We start from the raw sequence: 820 nt of genomic DNA on the forward strand, positions 1-820 counted from the left end.
TATATGTGTGTGTGTGTGTGTGTGTGTGTGTGTGTATATATATATATATATATATATTGTGTGTGTGAGTGTACTTATTCCCGCAAACATACACGTATCCACATACCCCTAAACACATACAGCTACTAAACACGCCTACCTATACGCTTGGCAATGAGGGCTTGTCCAATGGCGTTGTTGATTTTGTGTGCTCCGGTGTGGTTGAGATCTTCTCTTTTGAGCCAAATCCTTGCCCCTCCGGCGTACTTGGTCAGTCCCTCCGCCACGTGGCACGAGGACTGGGCAGAGAAAACGCAGGTGCAGAACCAATCAGAACTCAGAATGACACCAGAACGAAGTGATTTGATTGGACAATAGACGAGCAACCAATGCAATACGCGGAAATAAGGGCGGCACCAGTCAATGACTTGTTCGAGTGTCACACACTGAGAGTTTTCCGATGAATAAGAAACCATTGACTATATAGTCGTGCACCTGCACCAACATAGCACTACTGCACAGATATGACACGTAGGCATCAACTGATGGATGCGATGAGAAGCGTGAAACAGGGGACAGCATACGATGGCAAGGGCTACACAAGTCATAGATCATAGATGAAACAGTGAACTCTAAGGCGTATAAGATAATAGGGTGGGAAGACACAAATAAGTATGACCGAGAGAAAAAATCTCCCAAGAACAAGCCATCAGCTGCGTATAGGTACATTTATACATGTATGTATGTCTGTATGTATGTATGTATGTATGTATGTATGTCTGTATGTATGTATGTATGTATGTATGTATGTATGTATATATACATATAGATATATTTACAT

The 820-nt window shown here is 42.2% G+C and overlaps 1 protein-coding gene across 1 annotated transcript; it reads right to left on the bottom strand.

Annotated features, from left to right (window-relative positions):
• Positions 1-125: 125 nt before the first annotated feature.
• SARC_17646 (hypothetical protein) lies at positions 126-279 on the bottom strand (the record flags this gene model as incomplete). The annotated part of the gene is made up of 1 exon (XM_014288258.1): positions 126-279. A coding segment is annotated over one exon (154 nt), but the record flags the coding sequence as incomplete, so codon positions are not given.
• Positions 280-820: the final 541 nt, after the last annotated feature.

The sequence above is a fragment of the Sphaeroforma arctica genome (assembly GCF_001186125.1).
Source record: "Sphaeroforma arctica JP610 unplaced genomic scaffold supercont1.11541, whole genome shotgun sequence".
Classification (NCBI taxonomy): domain Eukaryota; class Ichthyosporea; order Ichthyophonida; genus Sphaeroforma; species Sphaeroforma arctica.